Consider the following 16,662-nt stretch of genomic DNA (forward strand, 5'->3'; position numbering starts at 1 on the left):
CGTAAAATTCTGCTTCAAAGTACACTAACTAAAAGGTGGTATACGTTATTTGAAAAATAATCGAAACCGAACATCGACCAGGATAATTGTTGGGATTAAAATCAATGTTACTCATGTCATGGCCGCCTCCTGGTTTCAGGTCTTCTGACTGATGTTGGACAACACTGCGTCATCAATGTTGGTCCCTGGCATCAGGGAGAAGATCCGAAGACAGTAGGAAGTAGCGCTGGAGCCCAGGAGCGGCGAGTAATACTGTTTTTTTTATGTTTGACCACCACCCCTTGGCCTCTGCATATTATATTCTGATGGGACCTCAGAGTATAATAGCAATTTTGGTTCAGCCATGTTCTGTCTGAGGGAAACCACCAGGTGAACTTCACGAGATTCCCCCAATACATATACAGGGCATGATTTATATAATCATAGTAAAAGATTAAATTTATGAAATTTGCATTTCTTGGAGTCTGTTGGCAGTACACACATGGCAGTGGCGTAACTACCGGGGTAGCGGCTGCCACAGGGCCCGGGACATTAGGGGCCCAGTGACAGCCACTGCGTTTTTTGTTTTGTTTTGTTTGCTTTTCCAGTTACCGGTTGGAGTTACTCCAGCCGGTAACTGACCCTATTTACTTACCGATCCTGGCCGGGGCCGGGATTGGTAAGCGACGCCACGGGCCCCACAAACATCATTATTATACTCGGGGGTCTTTTCAGACTCCTGAGTATGATGATTGGAGGTCCAGGAAAGGTAAGACAAGATAAAAAAAAAACATGTTACTCACCTTTCCATGCTCAGGACAGGTTCGGGCTTACTTCTGGACACTCCCTGATGTCATATGACCCGGGAGGCAGGTCCCTGTCATGTGATGTCCCAGATGTCATTAAAGAAGGCTGATGCCACCAAGAACTGCAGTGGAGCCGGAGATAGGTAAGTAACATTGTTTTTTATGTTTATATCCCCTCTCGGTCTCCGATCATTATACTATGGGGTCTGAAACGACCCCAGCATATAATAATTGTTTATGGGTCTCCACAGTGGGACATAATAGTGTGTGTAGGGGCCACAATGGGGCATTATATTGTGTGTGTAGGAGCCACTATTGGGTATAGTACTGTGTGCAGGGGCCACTATTGGGCATAATACTGTGTGCAGGGGCCACTATTGGGCATAATACTGTGTTCAGGGGCCACTATTGGGCATAATACTGTGTTCAGGGGCCACTATTGGGCATAATACTGTGTGCAGAGGCCACAATTGGGCATAGTACTGTGTTCAGGGGCCACTATTGGGCATAATACTGTGTGTAGGGGCCACTATGGGACATAATACTGTGTGCAGGGGCCACTACGGGACATAATACTGTGTGCAGGGGCCACTACAGGACATAATACTGTGTGCAGGGGCCACTATGGGGCTTAATACAGCGCGCAGGAATGCAGGGGGAGGTCGGTCGGGATCTTCAACGGGCGTCGTGGGGGAGGGCCCCGCTGTTCCTAGCTACGCCATTGACACATGGGATATTATTTCCCTAGATACAATTAGAAGAGATAGGTTAACAAGCAATAATCATTAATTAAACAATTAAGGCCCTCCTATGAGAGGAGCCCCGCCCTACTCAGTCTCAGCATGGTACCCAAGCAATAAGCAACAAATAGGGTGGGCGTGTTGTACTGCCTCCGGACTCCGGGAAATGCAAATTTCATAAGGTAAATTTCATCTTTCCTGTTCATCTGTCAGCAGTACACACATGGGAACTTACAAAGCAATACTACTTGGGCAGGAAATTTGTTTCTTCCTTAAACAAAACCTGACCAAAGGGCGGCCCCTCAGAGGCCAATATGTCCCATCCGCATTGTTTAGAAAAACAGTAATGGATGACCATGTTGCTACTTTGTATATTTTGGTGCGACAGTACCCTGCCAAACTCTGTCCTGAAGCCACTATCTTACTGTGTAAGCGGCAGTGTTCGGGAGTATTTAAAATACAAGTAATTAAAATAGTATTTAATATACTTGTCAGGTATTTGTATTTTGTACTTTTTTTATTCAGTATTTTGTATTTGTAATTAAAATACTTTTAGGAAGTATTTTACATATTTTAATTACTGTCTAAATTCAAAACAAATGTTGTAATTTAAATAACCCGCCTCACCGCACTTAGAAAAAAAACCAACAGCGCGAATCATGTCATTGTTTTCGTTTCTCGTATCTCGTGTGAGGTGCAATGAGAGGAGGGAAAATTCCAGCGTGTTCCAGCAACGCAAGTCCACCTTGTAGTGCAGCGTGATTTATTTTTAGTTTTTAATCATCCCGATCGCATTATCCATATTGTAAAATTACTTCAAAAATGGAGGAAAATCGTAATACCAGTGAAGGGGACGCAACCGACAATGATTCAGATCTCGAAGACCCTCATCTCCCTGCAATTTTGGACGGAACTTTTTTCAAAACTAACAAGACTAAATCGGAAGCGGCAGGGGCAGGACAAAAATTGTCTGCTTACTGCAAGGTCTGTCCAAACAAGTTCATCACAGGTTAAATAAACTCAGCCAGTAAGCGCCAGTGTTTACTATTCAATCCGATTATGTCCTTATTGATACTGCCATAAAATAGTCAGATGGCATGATTCTTATTACAATGTGGATCTATGATGAAGATTGTTTGGGTCATTAAGACCCTTCATTCAGAAAAAACATACAGCTGCAAAATAGTCCATAAAGTTCTGTATTGTGGCTCTCTGAAGGAGCCCTTAACTTATTAGCAATTCAATGAATATTCTGTGGTTTCTCATCATGAGAACATGTCATGAAAACACAGAGATAGATTTTTTAAGTTTTTTCCCATATCAGTATGTCTTTGGAGTGTTGAAGGAAACCCACGCAAACATGGGAAGAACATACAAACTTGCAGATGTTGTCCTTGGCAGAATTTGAACCCAAGGCTGCAGTTGTAACCATTGAGCCACCGTGCTGCCAGAGATTGAATTCACACATTGTACATACCAAATAGAGAATTAATAATATTGCCAAGAGAAATGCTATAGGAGCGCCCTCATCTTTCCATGAGATGCTACTGACATCTGTGATGAGCTCTTCCGCACAGTCACGTGACAAAAGTGAAGACAGTGGACAATGCGTACAAACAGGCCACTTATACACACTGAGATTCTAGGTTGTAGGTGGAGTGAGAGAGAGACGGGTGTGGTCTGGGAAGATATGTATGTCCCAGCCAGGCAACTAAAGAGTGTTTGGTAAAGGCCCACACAAGGGAGGTCAGCTGACTAATCAAGGCCTGATATTAGTCTGTGTGTGAAGACTGGGAAGTGTGACACCACACAGACACAGCTGTCCAGACCAAATCTACAGAGCAGGTACTGTGCCACCCGTTGTTATTGCCAAGGTGGGAGTCTGGTAGCCAGTAGAGCTGAGCGAGTAGTATTCTAGAATACTACTAGCCAGTGGTGAACCTAGCCTTTCTGCTGCCTGAGGCGGCCGATCAAAAGACGCCCCACCCCCCACCGGACTTAATACCGGGGGGAAGTGTTCATCTTTTGATCATCAGGCAGTGGGGGAGGAGGGGTGCTAGTGGTAACATTACAATAAATACAATGCAGTAATATTTGGTGCAGTAATACTCACAGGAGACATCTTCCCACATTTCCCGTCTCTTCCCTTTGGACCGCCATGTCCACTTCTTCCAGCTGTGACTCTGAATTCCATCCACTTTTCCCTGAGTGCAAAATGCCAAGATTTTTCCTGTGTGGCTTGGCCTTAAAGAGGTTGTTCAGGAACTACAGGTTTCAGCAAGGAGGCCCGGGGAAGGTGAAAAATAAAACGCACACTCACTTGTCCCTGGTCCTTCCACCCCTGTCTGGTCCAATGGCGCCCCAGGGCTTGTTCCAGCGGCAGTCCTCGCCACACGTAACCAGTGAGGCCAATCAGTGGCCACAGTAGCCTAAAGAAAGGAACTGGGATGTCTCACATAAGTCACCTGTGATGTCACGTGTCCTTTCCTTTGGCTGCTGATCGGCCTCAGCAGTCACGTGTGGCAAGGACTTCTGCCAGACAAAGCCCCCGCCGCTGGACTGGACAGCCGCGGGAGACATCAGGAACAGGTGAGTACGTGTTTTCTTTTTTTCTTATTTTGCACCTTCCCTGACCTTCTTGCAGAAAACTGTAATTCCTGGCTAACCCCTGTAAAATCTCAATATACAAAGGCCCAGGTCACATCTGCATTTGGGCCATTCTCTTCCCCTATCTGCATGAAAAATGTGGAGAGAAAAGTCCTGCAAGCAACACTTTTCTCTCCTCATTTTTTGTGCGGAAACCACACAGACCCCATTGGGTCCAGTGGGTTTCCTGAAGGTTACCACTTTTTAATGCATATAGGTTTTCGTTTAGGGGGGTCCTCAAGCAGACTCCACGAAACCTGAACGCAGATGTGAACCGGACCTAAACATCACATTATAAAATAGTATGTATAATAGTAGACATGCATGGAAGCAAACACAGATAGATAGATAGATAGATAGATAGATAGATAGATAGATAGATAGATAGATAGATAATTAAGCTGTATATACCTACACATATACCCATTTATTCACACACATACATTCATATACAACATAGACACACACACACACCTATCTACACACATACAGGACTCACACAGTATATAAAACACATAATGTAAACAAATATAAGCATTTATACATATTTTACCCAAGAATATATACTTACCTTTGGGTGAATTGCTGGGTGCACAGGACATGGGAGGAAACTCATCTGCAGCTCTGTCTGGCAGTGAAAAAAGCAGCGATGTCCCCTCTCACACTCCGATGTTAGGATGAGGGAGAGGGGCGGCACAGGAAGCTGATGTGTGCCGGGGAAATTTTACAAGCAGCGATCAGCAGCCCCTGCATCTGCCAGTGATTTATCTGCTGCCGATGTAGTCCTGAGTATCATAGCACCAGAACTGGCCACATGCTGCAGTGTGATCCAGACACTTGCTTTTCTTGAATGGACTGGCTTCTTTACCAAGTGCGTGCCCTGGTTGCAAGAGGCAGCGGCTCAACAGCGCAGTCCCATCCAAGAAAAGCAAGTGTTCGGATCACACTACAGCATGAGGCCAGTTTAGGTGCTGTGATATTCAGGGCGATGTTTGCATCTATCTGGTACCGGAGCCTCAGAAGGAGGAGAATAGAGTGGATCCGTCTGTGAGTGCAGAGTCCGGTCAGTAGAGCCGCAGAGGTCTAAACCAGCCCAGGAGAGGGCCACCCGGCTGCTCGGTTTGTTTTCAGAGCTGCCCTCTCCTGCGCTAGTTTAGAAAAAAATAAAAAATCTAATTGGCCCAGCTGCCGCCCCCTCCAAAATGCCGCCTGAGGCCGTTGCCTCACCTCATTAGAGGTGCGGCCCTGCTACTAGCTATTCGCAGTAAATATTCGATTCAGAACCAGTGTTGATTGGCTGAATGCAATACTGTGTATAGCATTTGTCAAATCAACGCTGGTTCTGCAGCAGGCTAGTCCTTGCTAGTCGGGAGAGCTGGCAGCTTGCTGTTATGAGGGAACTGACTTTTCTCATAGGAATTAATTGACCAGCATTGATTGGCCAGAGTACAGCATTTGGCCAATCAACGCTGGTTCTGCCGGAGGCTCGTCTGTGAGGAGGCGGAGTCTAAGATTGGACCACAGCAGTCTCCATTGTGGTCAGGCTCGTCTTTGCTAGTCGGGAGAGCTGTCAGCTTGCGGTTACAAGGGAGCTTACTTTTTATCAGCGCAACTGCAAGCGCTGTGCAGTTAAAGCGCACGGACCCCATAGACTATAATGCGCTTTAACTGCACAGCGCTTCTCCTAAACACTCTCCTCCTGCTATTCGTGGACTTGGTGACTCTCCTAGTCGAATAGTGGTTTCCCCTGAAATGAGAATTTTTTCCCATAGATTATAATGGGATTCAATATTCAATCGAGTAGTCGAATATTGAGGCTCTACTCGAAACGAATATCGAATCTCGAATATTTCACTGTTCGCTCATCTCTAGTAGCCAGTCTCCTGTATAGACAGGGAAAATTTCCTTATGTTTAAGTGAGTTCTCAGCCGAGAAGGCTTTTGTTTTGGTTATTTTGTGCCTTTGCAAAGGCAGTGAATGCACTACAAGTGAATAAAGCCTGAACTTGTGTGCAACCCAGTGTTTGTGTCCCTATTTCCTGCACAGCTACAAGCATCTACCTGAGCGATTCCCCACAGTGGTTTTCAGCCAAAGAGGTAAAAATAACAAAAGCTACAAGTATAGTTTCTGTTTTCAGAAGAAGAATCTTTAACCAGGGTCAAGGTTAGATAATAAAGGGAAAAGTAAAGGGAGTGGAGGAAGAATAATCTTTATATCTGTTGATCTTCTTCCATGTCGTGTACATTGGCTTGAATCTTGTTGATCAGCGCTTGTTAACACCAATGCTTGGCCTGTGTAACTGGGTCAAAGATTCTTGGATATATCCTTAGGTGTATTTATATATATACACACATACCCAGGTACTTACAACTCTTATCCTTAAATGTAGGCTATAACTATCCACAGCGTTTCTGAGGGACATCAGAATAGTTTGTACCATAAAAAGTGTCTTAAACGGAGACAAATGGAGAAGAACGTTGTGTTCTGCTCAAACCTACTTTAATTCATTTTCATTAGTCCATTTTCACATAATACATTTTGTCATATTATACAATTATATAAACACGCTTTTAATTCTCAATATTTGGTGTGAAGGGTAGGGGTGTTTGCCAGATGAGTTCTAAGCTCTTGGACTGAGGATGTTTCTCCTTCATGTTGTTGAAAATGTTGAGGTCATCTTTATCCAATTGCCATCCCAGCATCCATATTGTAATGAGGCCTGGCATCCGAGACACAAAGCGGACAAAGGAAGTGACAGTGGTGGCTTGAGTCTTTATTGAGTGAGTGTATACTCTGAATAAATTCAGGCAGTTTAACTCCGGCATGTCTGCAGCTGTTTCAAAAAAAGTTGTCCAACCGGATTCAGTGATGCAGTAGTTGGATGTTAATTCAAGATGTCGAAGCCTTTTTAGAAAGCCATTTCTTGCCATGTTCCCTATGAAAGTTATATAACTAGTTAAAAAATATGGACCAAATAACAGGATACATCAATATAAAACAGCTCCTGATATATATCTTATATTAAATTCGGCACTATTTATTTGATTTATTTTCAGGTCGACAAAGCCATTCCTGGCGAGATGCGCATTGGGGCACATTCTCACTTGGTATATGGTATATACTTTCCCATTAACCACCATCTTAATTTACAACTTTGTACTCAGACCATATATTCTTTACATCCCATTCTTTTTGTCATCACTGGACAAAAGCAGCCATTATCTTGTGATTACTTTAATGTGGATATATTTGTATGTTCCTCCTTCTTTTACATAGATCTCATTATTATTTATTTTTTGGTATTTAATAAAAGTATATATTTTTATAATTATGTATGGTGTGCAAATCTTTTAGTAGTTTAATTATAGGATGAGAGCAACAGACATTAAACGGACATTAAATGACAAAGCCCCCTCCATTGTGTGTCTGTCTGCATTCACCACAATGTCAAAAACATGTAAAAAATATGACAGAAGCTTTTTTTCTGTCATGTCATTTACTTTTCGGATAGTATCCTATGATAGATGACAGTAGCAGACATTAATAAGGGTAGTGTGAATATAGCTGCAGTCACTATTCTGCTGTTACATCATGTCTTATACGCCAGTCAACTCTAGAGCTGCAGTCACTATTCTGCTGTTATATCATCATTTATACTCCAGTCAAATTTAGAGCTGCAGTCACTATTCTGCTGTACATTATGTCTTATACTCCAGTCACCTCCAGAGCTGCACTCACTATTCTGCTGTTACATCAAGGCTTATACTCCAGTCACCTCTAGAGCTGCAGTCACTATTCTGCTGTTACATCATGTCTTATACTCCAGTCACCTCTAGAGCTGCATCACTATTCTGCTGTTACATTATGTCTCAAACTCCAGTCACATCTAGAGCTGCAGTCACTATTCTGTTGTTATATCATGTCTTATACTCCAGTCACAGCCAGTTCTGAGATGTAGCAGGGTTCAGCAGACAGTCAGCTCTGTTGCATCTGAGGGTGTAGCAGAGCTCAGCATGCGCTCAATGCTGCTAGATCTCATATGTAGCAGGGTTTAGCACACACTAGGCTCTGCTGCATCTGAGGGTGTAGCAGAGCATAGCCTGCGCTCAACGCTGCTACATCTCAGGTGTAGCAGACCTGTGCGCTCAACACTGCTACATCTAAGATCGGACCAGAATGGAAACTGTAGACCGATCTTAGACTCCGCCTCCTCACAGTCGAGCCTCCGGCAGAACCAGCATTGATTGGCCGAATGCTGTACTCTGTATGGCATTTGGCCAATCAACGCTGGTCAATGCATTCCTGTGGGAAAAAGTCAGCTCCCGCATATCGCAAGCTGACAGGGATCCCGACATAATACAGTGACTTGTGCATGTTAGATGCCCCCAGACATGCTTCCCCTGCTGTCCCAGTTGCATTCCAGGGTGTTGGCATCATTTCCTGGGGTGTCATAGTGGACTTGGTGACCCTCCTGAGTTGAATTGTGGGTTCCCCTGAAACAAAGCATTTTTCCCCATAGACTATAATGGGGTTCGATATTTGTTCGAATAGTCGAATATTGAGCGGCTATTCAAAACGAGTAACAAATGTTGAATATTTCACTGTTCGCTCATCTCTACTCGTGCCCTCTCCTTTTCCTGTTACAGTTTGCAAATTGCTTGCTTAGACAGGATGGGGGGGACACTTTAGAGCTCTATATCTTTGGACTGCATCAACATATCCTGATGCTTTAAAATGCATTTTAAAGAGGAGAATCTCATCTTTAAAATGATACCAATAACTTGATGATTGAACTTACAGTTTTGGAGTGATTCACTGTTAAAACACTATCGTGAATTGAGATCTTCAGTTGGATTTCAATGCCAAATAGCGTTTTCAACAGTGAATCGCTCCAAAACTGTAAGTTCAATTTTAAAGAGGAGATTCTCCTCTTTAAAATGCATTTTAAAGCATCAAGATATGTTGATGCAGTCCAGAGATATCAGCATTAGTAGGGAGGACGTAGTAACTATGTCCTCGGCTACTGTGATGCCACCTTGGGAGGACGTAGAGCTACGTGCTTGGCAGTGAAAGGGTTAAAAAGTGGTAATCAGAGAAACCACACGGGCCCCGTAGACTATAATGGGGTCCACGTGTTTTCCATGCGGTATCTGCATGAGCCATGCGAGGAAAAAAGTACTTCAAGAACTACTTTTCTCTCTGCATGATTCGTGCGGACATCGTGTGGAAAACACATGGATCCCATTATAGTCTATGAGGTGCATACACTTTCATTGCTCACTGTTTTTTAATGCGTTTGGTATTCCATTCTGGGAGTTCCCAAGCAGACTCCTCGAATGGAATACTTAATGCAGATGTTAACCAGGCCTAAACTGGTTGCCCTTCCATTTGCTTCGATTTTTATCCATTAATCAGATCCACTAAGCATCTGATAAAATATGACATGATCATAGTCTTAGTTATAGATTCTATCCAGATTTTCATCTCCAGTGATATAATAATTTATAGACCACTCTTTAGCCAGTGCATATGTCTGACTATAAGGACAGGTTGGTTAAAATGTATAGGCTGGTGGTTATAGGGTGGCTGAAGCCAAGATCTAGAAAACATACATATCTGGCAAATTCAATTATGTCCTATTCCAAAAGGGGCAGGATTTAGAGATGTGAAGATTGGGACCATTCCAGAGCACTCCTGGGTGGGACATCAATGTTAGTATTTATTAGACTGAATTGGTGGCAAGCATGGGGAAACCATGACCACAGGCATTCTAGATAACATTATATGTATCAAACAAAATTCAAGGAAAAATATTGAAGAATTATGTCGCTAGGTTCACACCTGCGTTCATCTGTCCATTCTGAGCTTTCCGTCTTCTGCATGCCAGAAGTCGGAAAGCTCAGACCGGGTCTGGCCGTGAGCGGCGGTGAGCGTTTTAGGCTCTTCGCCGCGAAACCAGATTTTTTTTATCCGGACACAGAGTACTGCATGTCCGACTCTGTGTCCGGATTATAAAACCTGGTTTCGCGGCGGAGAGCATAAAACGCTCACCGCCGCTCACGGCCGGACATCTTTCTCACCCATTCAAATGAACGGGTGAGAGAGACTCCTGCAGGTTTCCGTCTCCTGCCTCTGTTTTATGCAGGAAACGGAAACCTGAACTACGGAGTTCACAACGCAGATGTGAACGAGCCCTTATTGTACGTTTTCCTCTCTTTTCCAAGGAGAAATTGATTAGTTAGGGAATACATATCCAGTTTTGGTACTCATTATTCTCAGCAAATAAAGGTTGTGGAACTGGAAATGATACTACTGGCAGGTGTGGGAAAAAAATGCTGCAAAGTAAATAAAAGTGTTAAAAACTTATGTTTGTCAATTAACATAATTAAGTGAATGAAGAAAAGAGAAATTTAAATCAAATATCTGATGTGACCAGCCTTTACCTTCAAATCAGCATGAATTCTTCTAGGAGTACTCACAAGGCGGTTGTTCCCGCCATCCTGGAGAACTAAGCACAGCTCTCCTGTGGATGTAGGCTTGCTCCAATCCTTCTGTCTCTTCAGACAGACTGGGACAGCCATATCACTTTCAGGACTTCTCCTCCAAAGGGCAGCCACACCAAATATTGATGCGACTTAGAAATCACTTTTGCTCATTCACTTAATTGCGTTAATTGACAAAAATAAACAAACAATTCTATTTATGAAAGCAATGGAGCATTTTTCGACATTTGCCTAAAACTTTTGCAGAGTACTGTACTTTATATTCATATTCAATTTAGCAATGCAAATTAGTGACTCACCTAACAATGTGATACTTGCATCATCTAATATCTCCTTCATGGCTAAAAAGCGAAGGTTGGGAAGAAGTCGAAACTGTTCAACAATCAATTCAGCAGCACGTTCCATTCCTTTCCCTACAGGCATCCACAATGACTCCAGATGATTGAGGGAACCCAATGATACAGCTACAGGCCAAAGATATGTATTCACTTTCAGTATGTAATAATAAGTAACATGTACTTTATAGTTTGAAAATATCATCACAAAAAATGAGTACAACTATTTATATCTTATATCATTTAATATCTTAATAGCGTTTCAAACTGTGATGTATATGGGCATGGAAAGGACAGACATGTCCTTTAATATATCACTTAGACACCACCCATGGAGAAGTACAGTGCTTTTCCTGGGAAAAATCGGGGGAAAAATGCTTATTTTAAATAACCCTACTAAGTTGTAATGTTTCCTGCCCGAGGCAAAGGCTTAAGGTAAAGCCAAATAAGAGAAAAGTTTTGTGGAATTCAATGGATGATATGCAAAGGCTGATACACAAATTAAAGACAAGGTTTTAGTTCCTTAAAGGGGTAGTCCCATCTCAAGGATCATATTTAGACTTGTGACTTAAAGGGGATGTCCAGGCAAAAATGGACAAAGTTATTACTTTTTAAAGCAGCCACGGGCAGTGAAAAAAAAAATTATACTCACTTTTCCACGGTGTTCCAGTGCCTCTCAGCACCATCCGATCCTCTCATTCCGGTGTTATCTTCCTGTAGAAATACCCGCCACACATGACCGCTAAGGTCAATCAGCAGCCTCAATGAAGTTCATGTGATGTCACAACCTGTAACATCCCAGGTGTCTTCGTGAGGCCGCTGATTGGCTACAGTGGTCACGTGACTGCTGAGGCCACACAGCGGCTTCAGCGGAATGGATCTCACAGGCAGCAGGACCGGTCCGCGCTGGAAGGACTCTGGAGACAGGTGAGTATAACTTTTTTTACACCTCCCCCGGCTTATTTAAAATATAAAAAATGTGCCCGAACAGCCTCTTTAACCACTTCAGTACCGGGCCAATTTGTGGAACAGGACCACACACATTTTAGGTTTATTTTGTATGTGCGGTTTTGAGGGCTGTAACATTTTTCTCGTATGTCTCAATCAACTAATTTTTGCGTCTTTTTTTTCGGGGACACATAGGGCTTTATTTTTATGTTGTTTTTATTTTCAAATGTGTTATCATTTTTTTTTTTATATCCGGAAAAATATAAACAAAATAGGAGGGAAATTGTGTCTGGTTTTCAATTTATTATTTTTTTAAAATTTAATAACACAAAGTGTCACTGAAAAACTTTATAATATAGTTTTTCCTCTCCGTTATGGTAATTTTTATTTTATAAAGGCGTTTTATTAGCATATTTTTTTATTACTATTTTATTTACTTTTTTAAAAAAACTTTTTTTTAAACTTTTTTTTTTTTTTTTTTTTCCAGATTGTGTCCCCATAAGGTGATAAGAGACCTTTGGGGACATCTGATCACTTTTTTTTTTTATTGGAGGCTGATTTCTCCTATAACTGGGGCTGGTACATTTAGCCCCAGTTGCAGGAGGAATACAGCCTCCTGCACCTTATTCAGAGCTGATCTGGATCCTGTAGGAACCAGCAGCTCTTGCAAGACACTGAGTCCGGTGGATCATGTGATCGCCGGGTCAGAGGGCAGCTGAATCATGGCAGCGTCCATAGCTGTGTATACAGCGCTCATTGAACGCTGTATACACAGCGATCGAGAAGGCAGGGAAGGTAATAAATCTTCCCTGCCATCTCTCTGGGAGCTCCGGCTGAAGTTACAGCCGGCTCCCAGCTTCAGTAGCTGCACGATCTCTGTGCAGCTACTGTGTTCTGACTGGACGTACAGGTACATCCTGTCAGAACTAGGCAACCACTTCCCAGACGTATATAGTCTATGGGTGGTCCGGAAGTGGTTAAAGTAGTCTATCTTGCTCCCTTTGTCTGAACAATAAAACTTCTCTCATCAGTGTTTACAGCTGGTTGCCTAGGTTACAGACGTGTTTTCAGGTTGTGGTAATGACAGTCCCTGTGCCTGGCCATCTTTATGCCATATAGCTATGTATTATGTATGAACTAATTGTATAATTTAAATAAAAGGGAAAAAAGGATTCTAGCAACACCTACTTTTATGGCCCTTTTATAGACATGTCATAAATGTAAAGTATCTTCAGTCTTTAGGCAGCCACTGGCAATAAGAGTGACAATTCTCAAGTGACTGGAATACAAAAACTTTCAAAACCCAGCGTGTACTGTACCAAACATCGCAGCGGTCTCCATTCCAACAATTCTCTGACGGTCCAAATTTAGAATTTTCAGAGATGTTAAACTCCTCATTGTAGCAGCTGTCAAAGAGAAAGAAAAAGTAATTAACATTTATAAACTTCTTCAGTATTCATAGCGCATGCGTGTACAGTAAGGTTTCTGCTAAATAAACTAAAATAATATTCAGTAAAGAATAGATTTATGTGTTACCAAGGTCAGCTGCATGGAGCTCATGTACACACGTGGACAAAATTATTGGTACCCCTCATTTAACGAAAGAAAAACCCACAATGGTCACAGAAATAACTTGAATCTAGCAAAACTAATAATGAATAAAAATTGCTGACAAGCCACAAGACTTGTGGGAGAATGTCCTATGGACAGATGAGACAAAAATCGAACTTTTTGGCAAGGCACATCAGCTCTATGTTCACAGACAGAAAAATGAAGCATATCTGTAAAAGAACACTGTCCCTACTGGAAACATGGAGGAGGCTGTGTTATGTTCTGGGGCTGCTTTGCTGCATCTGGCACAGGGTGTCTTGAATCTGTGCAGGGTACAATGAAATCTCAAGACTATCAAGGGATTCTAGAGAGAAATGTGCTGCCCAGTGTCAGAAAGCCTGATCTCAGTCGCAGGTCATAGGTTTTGCAACAGGATAATGATCCAAAATACACAGCTAAAAACACCCAAGAATGGCTAAGAGGAGAACATTGGACTATTCTGAAGAGGCATTCTATGAGCCCTGACCTAAATCCTATTGAGCATCTATGGAAGGAGCTGAAACATGCCGTCTGGAGAAGGCCCCCTTCAAACCCGAGACAACTGGAGCAGTTTGCTCATGAGGAGTGGGCCAAAATACCTGCTGAGAGGTGCAGAGGTCACATTGAATGTTACAGGAATTGCCTCAAAAGGTCGTGCAACAAAATATTAAGTTAAGGGAACCATCATTTCTGTCCAGGCTGTTTCATGAGTTTTATTTGTAAAAAAAAAAAAAAAGAAATGTTGAAGTGAAAAGCAATGTCTGACTTTCATAGAATTTTTATTTATTATTACTTTTGTCAGATTCATTAAACTGGGGGAACAACAATTTTGTCCATGTGTGTATCTGATATAGTGTTTGGAGTTCACAAAAAAAATTGGATTTTCCATATTATAAAGCAATGTTTGATATTTTTGTATCAAAAAAGAAAAAGCATTATAGGTGTGTATTAGCTAAGGCTTGGTTCACACTTGTGCCATGCTTGTATCCACCATGGGACCCAAACAGTGGTGAGTCCACCTGCTAAAATAGACATTGACACCATGGACACCCGCAGACCCCATAGACTATACTTAAACTGGTATAGTCTGTGCAGGACTTTCCTCTCCGCTGATTTTCAGCAGAATCTGTGACGGAGTCTCTTATGGAGACTCCAATGCAGATGTGAATGAAGCCTCACCAAAATTACATTTGCCAAGCTTTTAGAACACAAAGGCCTCTTCATCAGTCATTCATTTGTACTGGCCTGAAAAAGGAGCCTCTGCGCTCTGAAAGGTTGCAAATATAACTTTTCTGTATAATATCCACAATGTTTTTGCCATTTTGACAAAACTATCAAACATTGCATGATGTTTTCTCACTATCACGGTACTACACAATTTTGCCCTGTACTCAAAATTATAAAGAAAGAAGTATTACCAAGAACAGCCATATCATCTTCTTGAAGGTTGGATCCAAAGAAACTCAGTTCTATCAGCTTCTTACATTCAGTGAGTGCGCTCATCAGACCATTGAAATCTGCGTAATATTTTAATGATAAGTGCAAGACCTCCAAATCTGCAAAGTGTCTAATGAATGGAACTGTAGATGAAATATAAAAGCACATGGTTATTAATATCCATATACAGGGAATTATATATCTCTCATGTATCCAGCAATAAAGCTTTTCTTAACAACACACAAAATAGTGTTTGCAGTTTTCTCACAAACTAGAATATGTGCTGAAGTTTGTAAATGATTTGCTATATGTTATTTGTCATTTGTTAAGCTATGGTTCACACTGGCGCAGTCGGGGGACCCGAACAATGCAGAGGTGGACTGCTAAAACATCAGTTCACAGGAACCCGAATTCTGCCGTAATAGTACATCATGGAGTGGAAACTACTTAACCATACTTTCCTACTATATGTGCTTACCAAATTTTAGTGATCCAGTGCCAAATCTTGGTGGTCCAGTGCAACCAAAAGCAAGTTTTTTCATTCGGTCCAGTCTTTTAAACTCAATTGGTAGGTGGTCAAGCACTTCAGGATTTTGCAGCATATAGATAGTGACTTCTCTTAAGTTAGGAAAGTTGTGTATGCCACGAATCAGATGCTCTAAAACCAAAGGAAGAATATTATGTGTTAAAGAGGACTTTTCACCAGCTCCATCCAGGGGCGTAACCTGAAGGGGTGCAGAGGGTGCAGTCACACCAGGGCCCAGGAGCCTTAGGGGGGCCCATAAGCTCTGGAATCAGTATTGAGATTGCAGTTTTCATCTGGTCCATAAACCAAGGAGACCCACAGATTATCCCTGACCATAATAAGGTGATTAAACTCCTTAGCACCCATAACCATCACTATCAAGAATTTGCTGTAGGGATGAGGTAGGGGACCGAACAAAAGATTGCATCGGGGCCCACAAGACTTTAGTTACGCCACTGCCTCCATCCCTTTACATGCTTTGATAGCTGTTGCCACTGATCACATTGCAGTTGAAATTCTTTTCTCTAGCCTTCACCATTCCTGAACAATCAATGGTGTTAACTTCAGTCCTCAACATGCCAATCTGGCTATCTACTATCAGGTCAATGGTTGTGTGCTGCAGTAGACCTTCTGAGACTGCCCACATGACAGAAGACAACCTAATTAGCATATATTGGTTGCAGAAACTAACAAATGATTGCTCTGTGACTGTGGAGGCTACAGAAAAAATTCCAACTGAGCTGGAATCAGTAGAGCAACACATATTAAAAGATGCAAACAGTTGGAGCTGGTGAAAGGTCCTCTACAACTAGTCAACTTTAAAAATTGATTTATTCATAATGAACTTTATGATACTTTTATTCAGTGCTAAAATATTACTATTATTATTTAATTATGTAGGATTTATGATTACATTTTAGAAGAGATTTATTATAATCATTATTACATTATTATTGGGCATTTATTACATTATCATATGATTATTATGATAATTATTATTATTAAGGATGAGTGAATTATCTCATTGCTAGTTTTTCAAAAATTTCAGGTTCGGCCTAACTCAAGATTTTTTGGTTACCACCCACAAATTGTCAAGAATTAAAGCACTATATTGAATGCTTGAGTTGTAATGCAATTTTTTGCTGCTAACTG

General features: G+C 41.8%; 1 protein-coding gene and 1 long non-coding RNA gene across 2 annotated transcripts in view; one reads left to right on the plus strand and one right to left on the minus strand.

Annotated features, from left to right (window-relative positions):
* The window catches only part of LOC142200553 (uncharacterized), a 221,536-nt gene that overhangs the window by 138,178 nt on the left and 66,696 nt on the right, over nt 1–16,662 (plus strand). The window lies entirely within an intron of this gene.
* The window catches only part of LOC142200526 (baculoviral IAP repeat-containing protein 1-like), a 34,798-nt gene continuing 24,877 nt past the window's right edge, over nt 6,742–16,662 (minus strand). The window contains exons 6-10 of the mRNA XM_075270957.1: nt 15,463–15,642; nt 14,966–15,127; nt 13,277–13,363; nt 10,974–11,138; nt 6,742–7,106 (exon numbers count right to left, since the gene is read on the minus strand). Of these exons, the coding sequence (XP_075127058.1) occupies nt 6,742–7,106; nt 10,974–11,138; nt 13,277–13,363; nt 14,966–15,127; nt 15,463–15,642 (959 nt within the window). The remainder of the gene's footprint in view (nt 7,107–10,973; nt 11,139–13,276; nt 13,364–14,965; nt 15,128–15,462; nt 15,643–16,662) is intronic.

Source organism: Leptodactylus fuscus, chromosome 1 (genome assembly GCF_031893055.1).
Source record: "Leptodactylus fuscus isolate aLepFus1 chromosome 1, aLepFus1.hap2, whole genome shotgun sequence".
NCBI classification, from domain to species: domain Eukaryota; kingdom Metazoa; phylum Chordata; class Amphibia; order Anura; family Leptodactylidae; genus Leptodactylus; species Leptodactylus fuscus.